General features: G+C 46.8%; 1 protein-coding gene across 1 annotated transcript; it reads right to left on the bottom strand.

Annotated features, from left to right (window-relative positions):
- Positions 1–10,576: 10,576 nt before the first annotated feature.
- On the bottom strand, positions 10,577–13,366 carry LOC126997738 (uncharacterized). Its single transcript, XM_050858979.1, has one exon. The coding sequence runs from the start codon at positions 11,734–11,736 to the stop codon at positions 10,756–10,758; it is 981 nt and encodes a 326-aa protein (XP_050714936.1). The 5' UTR covers positions 11,737–13,366; the 3' UTR covers positions 10,577–10,755.
- Between the last annotated feature and the right edge of the window lie 1,728 nt (positions 13,367–15,094).

Raw genomic sequence — 15,094 nt, 5'->3', positions numbered from 1 at the left:
CGTGATGGTGATGGCGTGCAAATGGTAAGGACGTGATGATTGTGTGTTTGTGACTGGGATGGTGGCAGTGTTTGTTGCGGCGACTGCGGCGGCGGCGGCGGCGGCGACGGAGACGGCGGTGGTGGTGGTGGTGGCGTTCATACCATAACAACGTGTAATTTATGGATTGGTCCCTTGACGATATCGCAGCACCATAATTCTCGTCGTTTTATTCTTTCGTTTTCTCCTCCTCCTCTTCTTCCTCCTCCTCCTCCTCCTCCTTCTCCTCTTCCTCCAACAACACCACTTATCATCTACGGGAAGCCGAGATCTTAATGATACCTAATATTGTTCCTGCATTTCCGTGTGTGTGTGTGTGTGTGTGTGTGTGTGTGTGTGTGTGCGTGTGCGAGAGAGAGAGAGAGAGAGAGAGAGAGAGAGAGAGAGAGAGAGAGAGAGAGAGAGAGAGAGAGAGAGAGAGAGAGAGAGAGAGAGAGAGAGAGAGAGAGAGTATGAGTGTGAGTGCGTGTGTTTGTGTTAGCATGTTAGAGACTCGATTACAAAACCCACATGGCCACGCATATACATTTCTGCCGCATTTTAACACCACAAAATTGCCCACTTCCACTTTTCAGTCCTATCTCAAATTCTTAGTCTTTCATTTTCTTTCTTTTATTATTCTCCTCTTTCCCTTCTACTTTTTTTTTCCCGCTTGGTTTATTTTTTCTTCATCCGCTTCGCTCTTTTCCTAAATATATACATTTTTCTCTTCTCTTCATACTTCCTATATTTCTGTTCCTTCTTTTTTCTTTGAGCTGAATATGACAAGACCGGATACACACACACACAAAAAAAACACCCCCTGCCTCCCCCCTTCCCCCCACACACAAACACCCACTACCACCCACGCATTGACACCCAAACACACACCCTTCTCTGTCTTTACCTCTTCCTGATGACACCCCGCGGAGAGGAAGAGTAGGAGTAGGAGTAGGAGAAGGAGGAGGAGGAAATTAGTGGGAGAAGGAAGCATCGACATCAACAAGGATGGGTGGTAGTGGGCGTGGTAGTGGTGGTTGGGGCTGTGCTGATGGGGGTGGTGCTGGCGGTGATGATGGTGGTGATGGTGGTGGTCCAGGCTTCTCTCGTTGACCACATGACACCCTCAATAACAGGTCCTTGCCGCGGATAAGCATTTCGAAAATATCATCGCTTCATATCTTTCGACCCTCAAGCCAACGGGTGCAGACCTTCATTACTGTTATTTTCATCACCACTTATTACCACCACCGCTCCTCCCTCCCACACCACCACGTAACATTATCTCCCCGCTGTGTCACAGTAACCACAACACCACCACCCTCCTGTTACCACTTTTGCGGATACTGGTTGTTGCGTTCATCACTTCTCCCTCCGGTATCAAGATTGCCGTGGTCTGTACTTTCACTGTCATCACCATCATCATCATCATCATCATCATCACCCATTATCGGAAAAATGTTACACCCTGTCTACACCACCGTTCCTTTACTTTTCATGTCTTACTATCTCCACTACTACTGTTACTACTACTTTTACCCCATACTATCTTTCCCACTATCTCTACAGTTACTACTTCAGGCAATACTTACTACCACCAACATTCACCATCATCAATAACACGCAAGCACAACCACTCACTCACACCATTACACCACTCCTCACTCATCACTATACCCGAACTAACACCACAACCAGCAATCAGAAACCAACAACAACCTACCCACATCATATCCACCATCACCGCCCCCGGCTTCCACTCTTTATACCACTACCACAACTACCATCCACCACATCACCACCGCTATCATCTACTCCTGTCTCACACACGCACACACACACACACACACACACACACACACACACACACACACACACACATCCTCTCCCCTTCACCCCCCAAAGAGAAGTAAATGGAGGGCCGATTAAGCTCAGGAGTCGGTAAGGAAAGGCCATCATTGAGCCGCCGTGATGACAATGCAAGAGGAAGGCGAGGCGGTATTTTGGCTTCCGACACGCCGCCAGCCGACCTGAAATTTAAGGACGAATGACGGCGTGGCGTGCGTGGGAGGCGGCGGCGGAGGAGGAGGAGGAGGGGGAGGGGGCGGCGGTGGCGGAGGTGGGGGTAGGGGGGGTGGGGGAGGCTCAGCGAGGTTCGACTTGCGATAATTAGACGTCGCATTACCCGGCTTAAGTGCAGCGTTGGGTGTGAATGTAGTGTCGGGGTTGTCAGGATGAGGCATCGAGGGTGCGAGTTGTGGGGCGACACCCGTTTTGTTCCTGGCTAAGTTAAGGCCTTGCTGGTGGTGGTGGCGGTGGGGGAAGGGAGGGGAAGGATGGAGGTGTGAGGGGAATTTTGGTGGTGGTGGTGGTGATGATGGGGAGAGCATGAAGAGGTGTTGGTAGTATATTGAAGTGGTGGTAAAGGAATAGTGGTGGTTTTGCGGAGGGGATAGGCTTGATACTGGTTGTGGTGGTGAGGAAGAGGTGTTTTTTGGTGGTATTAATGGAGGTAAGGAAAGAGAAAGTTACTTAGAGAGGTAGGCATGGGGAAAGTGTGGGGGAGATAGGAGAAAGAGTATTTAGAGATGGTGATAGTGGCCGTAGGAAATGGTATTAAAGGTATTGTCGTCGTGTTGTGAATGGCGCTCGTCCACACCAGCTTACCTTAATGGAGATGATAGGAAGATGAGGGGAGCGCTGTAGGAGTTTGGAGGAGGAGAGTAAGGAAGGAGTAAGGGAGTATAAGGGGAGTCAGCCTGGAACCATTTTGCCGTAGTCGGAATGAGGGAAAGGTAAGGGGAAGTGAGGGTTGGATGATGGGAGATGAGGGGAGCATTGTGGGAGTTTGGAGGTATGGAAGTGGTGGTAATGGGGAAAGGAAGTTGGTGAGGAGGGAGTATGAAGTAATAATAGGTAGCGAATAGGCATGGGGGGGAGAGATAGCGGGGGTAGTGTGATGTGGTGGTGGTGGTGGTGGTGGTGGTGACTGTAAGGAGGGGAGCAGTGATCATAAGGGGGAGTGTGCAGCTATTTTTCGTCTTCAAGTTGCTCCCCTGCTTTGCCTCTCCTCTTGTTTTTCTTTAGTGTTATTGTATTACATGTATCTCTCCTCGCTTCCTCCTGCTTCTTCTGACATTCTTCTTCTTATTTGCTTTGTATTTTAGCTCATTTTTTTCCCCTTGGTGTTACGTTTTTTTATTTTTTTTTATTTTTACAGCAGAGGAGACAGTTCAAGGGCGTAAAAAAAAAAAGAAAACAGTAATGAAAAAAAGCCCGAGGTTGCTATTTTTGTCTTTCTTTCCTTCCTTCCTCCCTGTATCTTACCTCTTGTTGTATTTCCCTTGTTATGCGATTTTTCTTTATCAATTTTCCGATCTATATCTATTTTTCTTTCTATCTCCCTTTTATGGTATGTATAAATTATACCCTCGTCCGTGAAGATTATAGAAATGAAACAAAGGAATAGACAGTCATGTAATTATAATTGAAAGTACATGAAAAGATAAAATTTAAAGAGCCCATTAAGAAAATAATTATTTACACGCAACCACCAACGGCACGTATGTTATTACCCTCTTTGTACCTTCAGTGACAACAGCAACAACAGTAATAACAATAATAACTGATAATAACAACAACAACAACAAAAGTAGTGCCTTGAACAATACATTCATTCAATACTAATCATGTTCCTCCTCCCCCTTCTTCACCTTTCTCTTTGTACCTCCCCTCTCCCCATCTCCTTTCTTCTTCCCCCTCCCTCATCACCTCCCCATTATCATTCTCCTCCCCTCTCCTCCCCCATTACATCTCCTTCCCTCTCCTCCTCTTATCTTCCGTATCACTTATTTTCCTCCCCTTTCCTCCTATTCTCCCCAGTAACTTTATTCTCCCCTCTCCTCCACTATCACCTCTCTCCTCCTCTCCCTCTTCGAATTACCTTTCTCCTTCCCTCTCCCTCCATCACCTTATCTCCTCTTCTCCCAATCATTTTCTCCTCCCCTCTCTTTCCCCATCACCTTTTTCATCTCCCCTTCCCCCTTACACTCCCCCATCCTTTAAAACCCTCCGCCTCTCACCTCCCACACCTTTCTACTCTCTTCTCCTCCCTCTTCTCTCCCCGCACCATTCTCCTCACCTCTCCCTCCCCTTTACACACTCCTTCCTTCTCCCCTACCCCTCCTCCTCTCGCCCCACCTCCCACACCTTTCGACCCTTTCTCCAGGTATCGTCGTGACCCAGGTGATACTTAATGACCAGCTCCGGCCCTCAATAAACGGGTCACCTGGGCTCATGCACACACCTGGATCATTAAAGGTCCAGGTAAGGAGGGAGGGAGTCATTGATGTTACCTTAATGAGACGGGGCGGGAGAGAAAAGGAAAGGGAGGGGAGGGAGGAGGGGGAGGAGGTGGGTGGGTGGGTTCGATTTGGGCGAAAGGAAATATTGGAGGAAAGGGAATGAGAGGGAGGGAAGGAAGGAGTAGGTGACGGTGAAAAGAAGAAAGGAAGAAAAGAGAAAGGGAGGAATATAGAATTGGATGTAAAAAGAGAATGGAGGAAAGGAGAGGGAAGAAGAGGGAGAACAGGGTGCATGAGAGAGTCGAAGAAAAAGGAAAGAAGTTAGAGAGGAAGAGACAGAGGAGGAATAGGTAAAAGAAAATAATGAAGGAAAATAAAAAAAAGTGAAAGGGGGAGAAGAGGTTGAAAGAGAACAAATAAGAAGGAGGAAAAGAAGGGATGAGGTACAATGGAAGAGGATAGGTTGACATGGAGAAAACAAGGAAGGAAAAGAAGGGTGAAGACTAAGAGGGAGGAGAATAGAGTAAGAAAGAAAAAAAATAGGAGAGAAAAGGAAGGAAAGGAGAATGGAAAAGAAATTGAGAGTTGAGATACAAAAAAAGGTACTGCAGGATAGATGGACGTAGCAACAGCAGAGATACAACAGGATGGAGATGATAAACAGTTGAAAATGATAAATAATAAACAGATAAGGAACACAAGGAAAAAGTAGAATAAAAATAATGAATGAGAAAGAAAAAAAGTTACCCTACCATCAAAATCCACTCTGAAAAACGGGTAAAAGGTGAATGCAAATGATAAACAGTTGAAAATGATAAATAATAAACAGATAAGGAACACAAGGAAAAAGTAGAACAAAAATAATGAATGAGAAAGAAAAAAGTTACCCTACCATCAAAATCCACTCTGAAAAACGGGTAAAAGGAGAATACAACCACATTCACCACCCACCACCACCATCACCACCACCAACCACCATTCAGCACGTAAGGTGTATAGACAGGTAGGCACCACCACGCGGCACCTCACTAATGACCCTTCGCCAGGTAAATCACTGCTCCGAAATGGACTAATGCATCGTGTGGGAGGAGGAGGAGGAGGAGGAGGAGGAGGAGGAGGAGTTCTTGGTAAGGGTATGTGTGTAGATGGAGTGATCTCATTTGGGCAGAGCATAAGTTTGTCTTTTTTTGAAGCTTGTGTGTGTGTGTGTGTGTGTGTGTGTGTGTGTGTGTGTGTGTGTGGGTTATCATGCCTGCAATACCCCCCCCCCCCACCTTAATGCATGCCCTTTCACGCCTGGCTAGGAAGAACAGTGTGCATGGTGTCTGGTGTTCCTATTGTCACCACACCTCCCCCGTTCCTGCCCCGCCCCGCCCCGCCCCGCCACTCCCCGCTTCATCTCCACTCACTTCCCTCACGCCCCTTCAACCTCATTTTCCGTACGTGTAGATTGAGAGTGGTGGAGATTCGATTACTAAAAAGGAAATATGATCACCACTTTCTCCTCCATATTAATCTATCTTCATTATTTTTTTTTTAGCTACTTCACCTTCGTCTCAAGCACATGACTTATTATAATCAATTTTTTTTTATCTTTGGTGTGTGGTGTGCTTTTAGGTGAGTGGTTGCCTTGTAAAATGAGGCGCCAGGTAACATAGCAAAAAGTAAAAATAAGTACGATTGAATATTAATGGCAAGAGGAAAGTACCGGAATCTAAAATCGTCACTATGAAAGATATATATAGAAATGTGGACGGAAAGGAAAAATGGAAAAGAAATTGAGCGTTGAGATAAAAAGAAAGGTATTGCAAGGTATAGGGAAAATGAGGAACTGTAGGATGTGACGAGAAGCGTTATTAGTCATCAGCAACGGTGCCAGATTGTCGTATTCAGCCTCCAATGTTTGCCAATATCCGACCCAAAAACTGCCTCCTTGATCCCAATAACTGCCCTCATATATAGTTTTCGTTAAAATAGTTAATTATTGGTGTTTTTGGCAATAGCTATGACTCATAAACCGGTAAATACGAGGCTCTGAGTACGATAATCAGGCAACGGTGGTCATCAGTCACAGTCACTCGCTAACGCTGGCAGGGGGGGGGGGGGGGGTGCGTGGGTGGATGGGAGGGCAAGGCAATGTAACGAAATGTCGGGTGTTACAGGAATCAGTCGAAGATGATGCACTGAAATAGATGAGGCAGTTTTGGCGACAGGTAACAAATTATAGACTCGTGTTTAGTCCTTGTCCAGAAAAGAGAAAATTACAAACCAGGCTGAACAAAAATATGAAAATTCTACCAGGCATAAGAAAAGAAAATGGATCAACGAAAGAGATAAGGAAGAAAAAAAAACAGAAAACAGAAAAATTATAAACAACCAAGACAAAATCAGATAAAACAAACGAAAAATATATGAAGAATTATAAAAAGCAAAAGAATAAAAGAAAAATTGGCTAGACAAAAACGATATCAAATAAACCTAAATAACGAAATAAGAGCAATAGAAATCACCGCCAAAGAGTCAAATTTACTATATAAGGCAGGCGATAAATACTGAAAAATACGGGCGGCCCGGCACCGGCTCGTCCCAACGGTGACGGAGCCGCGTCTGATTGGCCCGCGCGGCGCCGCTGACGGGCAGGGAAGGCAATTTGGCGCCCCAGCAAGGCCGCCTGATCGCTGCTCTTCATATCGCGGCCCAGCTTATCGGACTTATTACAGGCCACGGGGAGGGAGGAAGGGAGTGGGGAGGGAGGTGGGTAAGGGAGTGATTGAGTGAAGAAACGAAAAATGTGATGGAACGAGAGAGGGGCGGAGGGCCGAGGGGAGAGGAGACAAAGATTTGGACACGGCGAGGGCGAGGGAAGGGAGACGACAGGGAGGGCGGCAGGGTGAGTTTGTAGATAGTATTAATTATGACAACGTAATGATGCCTATGATGACGTGGATGGTGATGGGATGATCATAATTACAAAATAAAACCACGACAGCAACAGGAACAGCAGCAGCAATAAAACTGATAATAATAATAATAATAATAATAATAATAATAATAATAATAATAATAATAATAATAATAATAATAATAATAATAATAATAATAATAATAATTACTGTTATTATATTTTTAACACAGTAGTAATAATAGTAATAAATAGAGAAGAGATAATGGTGATGCAAATAAAAAAAATGATAATAGAAATAATGATATATAAGGGTAAGATGAATAATGATAACAATGAAAGAATATTATTATTATTATTATTATTATTATTATTATTATTATTATTATTATTATTATTATTATTATTATTATTATTATTATTATAATTCTTATAATCGTTCTCTTTAGTTGTGGTATTTTTTTTTCATTTTAGTAGTAGTAGTAGTAGTTGTAGTAGTAGTAGTAGTAGTAGGTATATTGGTAGTGTAGTGGCATTATTATTATTAGCAGTATCAGTGGTAGTGGTGATGGTAGTAGTAGTAGTAGCAGTAGTAGTAGTTGTAGTAGTAGTAGTAGTAAAATTGTAGTAATTGTATAAGTCGCAGGAACAGCAACACTAGTAGTGGCGCTGTTTTACTACGAAAATATCATCAGTTGATTTCTTACGGTAATTATGAAGCTCGTATGTGGAAAAACAATAACCACCGCGGCAATAATGATGAAAACAATGAGAACAGCAGCAGCACCACGAGAAGAACAATGATAACAACTGTGACAACAATAACAATAACAATAACTGCAGCAAGAATACCAATACCAATAACAGCAACAACACCCTACTACGAAAAATAAAGACTAAGGCAAACAAGAAAACAACAGACAAGTAGTAGTAGTTGAAACAAAAATAACAACAACAACGGCGGCTGCTGGAGTGGCAGCCGCATCATCATCATCATCATCAGCAGCAGCAGCAGTAACAGTAGTAGTAGTAGTAGTAGTAGTAGTAACATAAATTGCATAATCACCTGGTATATCAATGTAACAGAAAATACTTCCATATATCTTCCTCTGAATTCGTCCTACTTCAGTGTATTGAGTGTGTGTGTGTGTGTGTGTGTGTGTGTGTGTGTGTGTGTGTGTGTGTGTGTGCGTGCGTGTGCGTGTGCGTGTGCGTGTGTGTGCCAGCCCGTATATAGGGTAGAGGTTTTTCTTTATATCATACGGCCATGGCAGATTTTTGCTAACTTTTTTTTCTCCCTGCCTGCGGCTTCCCCACTCCGTGCCGCGGCCTCGTGACTCACGCGCAAATTCCTGAGGCGGAGAGGAGAGGGCGGGAGGAGGAAAAATCAATTGGACACTTTCAAATTCACAAAGGGATGCTCTGCGCGGTGCAAATATATATACCGTTTAATTTCCCATCATTTTTACCTTCAGTTTCCTCTCTTTTATCCAACGTCTTCCGTCTGTGTTTAAAGAGCGATGTTGATACAGATGTGAAAGTCAGGCTTTTTGTTGTAGTTCTGGCCTTGAAAGTACGTGGCGGGTTATTCTATTTTTTTTTTTTCGTATCGTTTCCTGGAGAAATTCTGGTACTAGTGTGTGTGTGTGTGTGTGTGTGTGTGTGTGTGTGTGTGTGTGTGTGTGTGTGTGTGTGTGTGTGTGCGCGCGCGCCATCGTATAAGTGTGCATGCCATCAGTGTACATGCGTGTGTGCGTACGTCACAATCCATCATAATTAAGAAATCTCTCGGCGTATAATAATCAACTCGCGCCGACTGAAGAAGATCCACACAAAAAAAAGAGAAGAAAACTCACTTATTGGGTAGAATTGAAGAGCAAGCAAGTGGGAGAAAACGGGGTGTTGGGGTGCCGAGATAAAACAGAAGGGCGGTGTTTTACGCGGGCCAAATTGTAGTGCAGTGTTTGTAAAGAAAATACTCGTTCGGTGGCACTTGTTAAAAAAAAAAAAAAGAAAGAGTATAGTGTGAGCCCGGGTTTGTGGTCGCTTATGAACATGACATGAGGAGGTGTGAGTGTGCGTGTGTATGTGCGTGTTGTTATCGTAAGTGCTAGCTGGCATTAGGATTTGTTTGTTAGTCTTGTCCATTCAGTGATTATTGTTTCTTCCTCGCCTTGTTGAATTGTTGTCGTGGTGGTGATGATGGTGATCTGGGAGTGGTAATGGCGGTGGTGGTGTTCTATAACATGCTACACCTCTGATGGTTAATACTACGGAACAATATTATAGAGTCACTTTATATATATTCAGCCTCTCAGTGTTAGGGAGATGTGGTGTGAACTCTGCGTAGAATTAAATCTGAGTCTCCTCCTGGTTAACATTATTTACTTATTCTCTTTCTTCAGTGGTTCTTTAGGTGTTTCTTTGTGTAGCTTAAACGCTAACTATTCCTAAAATGATGCAGCTTCGTGTGTCTGGTATTCCTATGGTCATGAAAGTGTACTAGTAATTTTGTTTTATTAATATTTTGGGGAAATCTGTTGCTCCTCTTGTGTGTGCAGGCGTGGGGTTGTGCATGAGAAAGAGAGAGAGAGGGATAGAGGGGAGGGGAGGGTGTGCGAGAGGGCTTGCATAATTAATAAGGTTGCGCGGACTCATTTTAATCTTTCCTTATAAATATATTTTAGGTGAACTGAAACATAACATTTTCTGCTCTGTTTGTCATGCAATCTTCCTTCTCTTCTTCCTCCTCTTCCTCCTCCTCCTCCTCCTCCTCATAGAAGTGCCAAGCGGTTCTGTTTTACGACAGCCGTAATATTTGGCAGCATTGTTGGAAAGCTGCTGTCGTGTTTTTAATAACTTTGTTTCCTGAGATTTCACTTGCTTGTCAGAAATGTAGGTCTTGCAGATACTGATAAGAAAACTAACACATATTTTTTACAAGTAACGTGATGATCGTTGCTGCTGTACATGCAGGATTTTCTTCACAGCCACGAGGAAAAGAATCGCCGCTGCTTGTGTCAGGTTTGGTTGTTGCTTTCACGTCACTGCCCTGCTGCTGCTGCTGCTGTGGGATTTTTTTTAGCGTTTTCAATGCTAGTTATTTTGGTAATAGTAAAATTGAAAAAACTACCAATACCATTACTGATTTTACTACTACTAATGATAATAATGATGATTTTATTTTATTTTATTAACTTCATCATTATTAATAATAGTAGTAAATTTTCTTACCGCTACCATTACTGGTACTGATACCGCTACCATCATTGAAATCATTAGAATAAATATTACTGAGGTTGTTATTAACAATAACTATTTTTCCTGCATATTGCATGTCTGCCGTCATGTGTGTGTCACCTACCGCCGCACGGCAGCGTGTGCCCCGCATCGCAAGGGCGAGCGCTCGTTGAGACACAACACAATAACAGCGTGTCAAACATGTCGCAGGCGCGGGTTACTTGAAAACGGTGTGTCCGCGGCGGTGTAATGATTGCTGCTACGGGGAAAATTCATTCTCTGTTTTTTGTATTAAGACAATAAGCAGATAATATAGTTGTGGCGCTTGTCTGTGTAAATATGAAGGAATTGACAGCAAATGCGAGGAAAAAACATCAGCACACTGCTGTAGAGAACTGGTGTGTGTGTGTGTGTGTGTGTGTGTGTGTGTGTGTGTGTATGCCGGGGACAGATGGGGTACTCACCCGCCTGCTGGCCGCTCTTGAGTCCCTCGAAGGTCTTGCTGGTCATCTGGAACAGGGCGTCCAGCGGGTTGCCGTCCTTGCCTCTCGGTCTCGCGGGGCCGTGACCGGAGCTGGTTGAGCTGGGGCCGCTTGAGGCCGGCCGAGGTGACCCCACGGAGGACGAGGCCGACGACACGCTCATGTCATCCACGGAGTGGGGCCGCGAGCCACAGTCGTCGTCGTCGTCAGTGTCCCAGGGCCGCACTATGCGGGCCCCCGTGGCCTCCGGGGCCTTTGCCACTATTGGCTTGTGGCTGAGAATCTCGGTGATTGAGAATGACTTGACGCCCGCTTGCGTACGTGCCGCCAGTGCCGCCTCCTCCTGCTGCAGCTGCACCATTCTCAGCTTCTTCAGCGGCTTGAAATATTCATCCTCGCCGCCCTCCTTGGCCGGCGGGGAACGCGGCGCCGGCGGCGACATGGCGCACTCCGGGGACGTGACGCCATCTTCCTGGTACTTACTTGTGGTGGTCCCCGGGCTGGGCGTGCTGGTGGGGGCGGCCTCCAGCCTCTCAGTAGCATCCTGCGGCGGTCTCTCCCCGTTTTCAGCAGAGTTTTCCCGGACAGGTCTCGGTGAGGGGCAGCCTACACTAATATCACTGTCGCTCTCATCTCCCGTCCGCGGCCTAGAATCAGGTTGTTCTTCTGAGCTTGTCTGAACCACCGGCCTGTCCTCCGTATCCCCATCTGGTTTCTGCAAGGGTTCCGCGGCCTCCGGCGGGCGGCGCCAGGCCCCGAGCGCCACCTCAGCGCTCATCTCCGGACACATGCGGGGCCGGCCGCCCTGCCTCCCCCGCGGGTGGCGGCCGCTTTGCTCTTTTCACCGCCGCTGTATCGCCTTCGCCGCCCTCTGCCACATTTCCACCCGCCGTTCACTCACTACACGCCTGTGGTCACAGAAGTTCGGCACTTTTAGTCTGTATCCAAGCAGCGTCGGTCGCTGCCGACGGTCACATGCCTTGGCGGAGAAATCGTGCAGCCCGGGAGTGCGGTGATGAGAGCGAGGTCGCCACAACACTGCCGCAGCCGCCGCGCTGACTCGCTCTCGGACTCCCAACAACCACAGTGAGTTACAGCGTTCACTTTGCTCTCGGCTGTCTGTCAGCCTGACGCCTGTCTAATTCTTCGTCTATTCTTCTCCTGTGCCACTTAAATTAGATCGCTTACGTGAAACGTCAACAAATGTTTGTTCTTTCCACCAACCAAGCTCGAATATTATGTCAGGCAGTAACTCTGGCTGGCATGGCGGTGGGGTGTGGGCGTTGCGTGGCGTCGCCCTGCCCCTCGGGGCTGATTGGAGGGCGGCCGCCAAGCCCCGCCCGCCGCCTCGCTGCCGAGCCAGTCACGGGCGGCGGTGACGCGCGGCGCATTTCATTACCCGCAGCGAGAGGACGCGTGTTGAGTCTAACCCTAAAGCAAATACATGTGGTTTCTGCTTACACACCTCCTCCAAACACTCGGAGGCAGATGCACCATGATCTTTATTTCCCGGTAAACACGCCGGGCTCACAGGACACCGCCGAGCCCTCTGCGGCGCGCGGGACCGCGGCTGAACGGCTCGGCGGCGACACCTGGCAACTCGGTAGGTGTGAATGGCGAGTATAATGAATAATGTATACCAACAGATGAAGCCATTGAGAGGATCGGCAGGAAGCAGAACCAGTTGAAATATAGACGCTGACGCACCACCTTTGTCTGGCGGCGAGCGGCGGCGGCGGGACGGGCGTCGCCACCAGCACCTCCGCCGCCGCCTCATTCCCGATTCGCCACGGGTCCTCGCCGCTGCCCGTCCGCCGCCCGCGCCCCACCACACTCCCTTCATTATGATATTTATTTCACACATGAGTCCATTCTAGGGGAGGGAAGGGGGCGGAAAGGGAGGGCGCGAGGGGAGGAAGATGTGAGGGATACGCGGTGAGGGAGGAGATTGAAGGGAAGGACGGAGAGGTGTGGAGACGTGTGTGCGTGTGTGGAGGAGGAGCGGCCGGCCATGTAACCCGCTTGACCACCTACGGGGAAGATCTACTCGGACATACACATTATTTGCTGTGACTGACGGCCGTTCCTCCTTCCTCCGTCACTTTCCACACCTTTTCGTCCTTCAGCCGCGCCCTCCGGAATGGCGAGGACGGCAAGAAAGAAGAAGCGGCGGTGAGGAGGAGCGGTCGTCTTGGAGGCCCCGAGCGAAGAGCAACGGGACAGGCAGGAGGTCTACAGCCCGCCCGCCCCTTTTGCCGACAGCTTCGATTTATTGATACGCGAAGTTGACGTTTCAATTGGGGAGGATCACGCTGCGCGGCTGACAATTAGAGTGATCGTCTGCGGCGCCTCGTCCAGGGCGTGAGGCGGGGCGGGGAGGGGCGGGACGGGGCGGAAGGCGATGAGAGTAAACTTGGATGAACCAGCAGGAGGGTGAGGGTGGGTGGGGAAGGGTGGGATAGGTGTGGGAGGGGTGGGTGAGGTGGGTGTGCTGCCAGGCTGAGAAAGGGTGTGGGCGTTGCTCCTAAGGTGTGTGTGTGTGTGTGTGTGTGTGTGTGTGTGTGGTCATCTATCTGTCCGGTCACTCGACACTCCAGTCTTTGTTTCTTTGTATTTGTACCAAGAACTTGTTTTATAATATATTGTCTTGAGCTAACACAATCAAATATTAAAATCGTCATCCATTCCCTAAATTTTCCGCTCATATTGTCACCAGAGTCTCCCAGCCTGTTCGTACACACTTCTGTTTTGTTTTCCCTCCTCCTCCCTCGCCTCCGTCTTCCCCTCGTTCCTCCCTCCCTCTCCCAGAACACTGCGCTAATATCTCTTTCAGTTTATCGCTTGGAACCTCATAATACCTGTATGCTCTGAATTATTAGTTATTGCAAATTTACTCAACGCACCCCTCCTCTGTGCTCTCCCCGTCTCTCCCCTTTCTCCCTCCTTTCCCCTCGTCCTTTCTGTTCCTCCTCCCCCGTTCTCTCTCCCCTCTTTCCCCTGCTCGCTCCCATCACCCACCTGGTTAGTCCACGCTACATGCTCACCTGTCTATTTACACTTACCATGCAGCTTTCCTTCACTTCTTACCTGTAAATTCTTCCCAGCTTGTGTGTAGGCGCCTTACACTTCACTACGCCGTAAGTAAACATATCCCGTTGAAGACTTTGAGGAGATTTCGCGGCTTCGTTTTGCAGTGGTTTTTAATGTTGATAAGTTTTAAATCTTAGTATTGTATGTTCTTTTTGTTTTGCAGTGTACTTTATAATGTTGGTAAGTTTTGCGTCCTAGTGCTGTGTTTCTGGTGTTTTGCATGTGGTTTTTGAGGCTGCTAAGTTTTCCGTCCCTGTGTTGCTCTCCGTCTTTTTTCAGTGTTCTTTCATGCTGCTAAGTTGCCCGTCTCCTGTGTTGTGTTTTTTGTCTCTGCTCTGTGGCTGTGCTGGGAAGAGAGCAATGAGTGAGTTGTGAGTTGTACGATCAGACTGGCATTTTCTTTTCCGTCAGCTTCCTTATAGAGAGCATCCAGCCTTGAGTTGAGCCTACCAGCTGTCATGGGGCGTCATCCCTCGAAGGCGTTATCAGCGAGTAACATGTTCGGCGAGGCTGCGAGCTGAAGGTGCTGGAGCTTAAGATTTAGAGAGCTCTTCCATTGCAAGCACCGCTGTCTACTTGCTCTGAAACTTGAATTATTGGTAGATAAATAGAGATAGAGACTGAGATAGATAGATACATAGATACCGAGATAGATAGCTAAATAGAAAGTAAAATAAAGACCTAGAAAAAGAGAAAGAAAGAGCACCTATTTTTTTTCTGTATCTGCAGTTCTTATATGCATTGCTGTCTTGTACCCTGAAGCAGTATTGTTGGCAGGTAGATAAAGAGAATGGTAGAGATTGAGGTAGACAGACATGTAGATACTTAGAGAGAGAGAGAGAGAGAGAGAGAGAGAGAGAGAGAGAGAGAGAGAGAGAGAGAGAGAGAGAGAGAAGAGAAGAGAAGAGAAGAGAAGAGAGAATAGAAAGAGAGAACATCCTTTTACTTTCTGCATGTTAACTATATTTATAACCCTTCACCTTTGTGGCGTTAAAATGAAAGCGGTGTCCAAACAAAACCTTTACCTATACATCCCTATACCTAGACTAATACCTAAT

The sequence above is a fragment of the Eriocheir sinensis genome, chromosome 12 (assembly GCF_024679095.1).
Source record: "Eriocheir sinensis breed Jianghai 21 chromosome 12, ASM2467909v1, whole genome shotgun sequence".
NCBI classification, from domain to species: Eukaryota; Metazoa; Arthropoda; class Malacostraca; order Decapoda; family Varunidae; genus Eriocheir; species Eriocheir sinensis.
Note: the sequence above shows the minus strand (reverse complement) of the source record. Positions and strands in the feature narration are given on the sequence as shown.

Bases quoted from the DNA above. Each gene is read 5' to 3' on its own strand.
- LOC126997738 (XM_050858979.1), bottom strand. From the start codon at position 11,736: ATGTGTCCGGAGATGAGCGCTGAGGTGGCGCTCGGGGCCTGGCGCCGC.